Genomic DNA, 1457 nt, shown 5'->3' on the forward strand with positions numbered 1-1457 from the left:
GTTTTCTTCATTGTTCTTTGCTCTGGATGAGGAGAGACTCATCGTTGCATCTAGATGGCTGCTTGAAAGCTTTTAAGATTGCAGTCGCTACTCACCAAAGTAGGAGGTGGAACAATGTTTGGTATAGTGTGTTATGCCAATTGAGCTTGATGTTTGGGCAGCTCATTGGAATGTCATAGTAATAAACTTAAGTGTTTCAGGCTCATAATCTAATTTCTGACTCTCAGCCTTATTTATCAGACACAGGACTTTGATCAAACCAAACTCGTGAAGCTGATTCCAACTCATATGGACTCTGTAGGACAGAGTAGAACCACCTTACAGGGTTTCCAAGGCTATAATCTTTATGGAAGCAGCTTGCCACATCATTCTCCCATGGATCAGCTAGTGGGTTCCATCCACAGACCTTTCAGTTAGCAGCTGAGTGCTTAACCTTTGTGCCACCAGGGCTCCTTCATTATTGATACTACTTAGTTGAATTAATTTGCAGTGTTGTCAAATTCCTATAATCCTACACCATCCAAAGATGGCTTCCACAGCTTTAAAACAAATAGTTTTCCAGAAATTTTTTACACCAGTATATTGATAGAGAACATTGCCTTTATATTTCAACATGAAGAAAAAAATAATCTTACTGGTTGTAAAAGAGTGAGAGTGATAAAATGAACAAACTCAGAACTTTTCTGTTATTGGCAAAGCTACAGTTATTTCTTGGTAAATTTAAACAAGTGATTGAAATAACAGAAGTTTTGTCTTTTCCCTTAGGCACTACGTACAGTCTTTGATTAAGAAGGGGGTGCCTCTAGGATCCGGTTTGTCTCCTCTCTCTGAGAATGATGAAATGGCAAACCTTAGCCTGCTCGACGTGAATCAAGTCACAGGAACTTTATCTCAGGTAATGAACTACGTTACTCTTATTATTTGGCCCAACCCTCATGAAAATAAACCTTTTTCTTTTTTGTATCTTAACTCTATATGACATAGTTGTGAAATGTATATGCATACAAAAGAATGAATAAAATTCATCTGCATAATATAAAAAACACTAATAAAATAACTATCTTTTGTATCTATCACCTAGGTTAGAAAATGGAACACTCATCTGCTCTAGAAGTCTCTTTTGTTCTCTTCTGGGTACTAGTTCCTGTCTGCCATTCTAGGTTTTATGTGACTCAAGTCCATACTTTTCCAATTTTACCAATTATGTATATATCTATAAATAATATATGGCTGGATTTTATTGTTGATAGATCTTTACATGGACTCTTTATTACTTTGTCTGGGACTTCTTTCAAGTAACATCTCTTTTGGTACATGTTACAACTACAGGTCACTCATTTCACTGGTTGTTTATTGTGTAATTATGCTATAATTTATTTGTCTATCACAGTGTTAGGAGCTCTGGTAGCATAGTGGCTAAAAGCACTTGACTGCTAACCAGAAGGCTGGTGGTTCAA

At 36.4% G+C, this 1457-nt stretch overlaps 1 protein-coding gene across 1 annotated transcript in view; it reads left to right on the forward strand.

Moving 5' to 3' along the window:
* The window catches only part of ADGB (androglobin), a 315129-nt gene that overhangs the window by 146425 nt on the left and 167247 nt on the right, over positions 1-1457 (forward strand). The window contains exon 12 of the mRNA XM_007943219.1: positions 766-895. Within this exon, the coding sequence (XP_007941410.1) occupies positions 766-895 (130 nt within the window). The remainder of the gene's footprint in view (positions 1-765; positions 896-1457) is intronic.

Source organism: Orycteropus afer, unplaced genomic scaffold (assembly GCF_000298275.1).
Source record: "Orycteropus afer afer isolate SDZICR_OR568_19922 unplaced genomic scaffold, OryAfe1.0 scaffold00101, whole genome shotgun sequence".
NCBI classification, from domain to species: Eukaryota; Metazoa; Chordata; class Mammalia; order Tubulidentata; family Orycteropodidae; genus Orycteropus; species Orycteropus afer.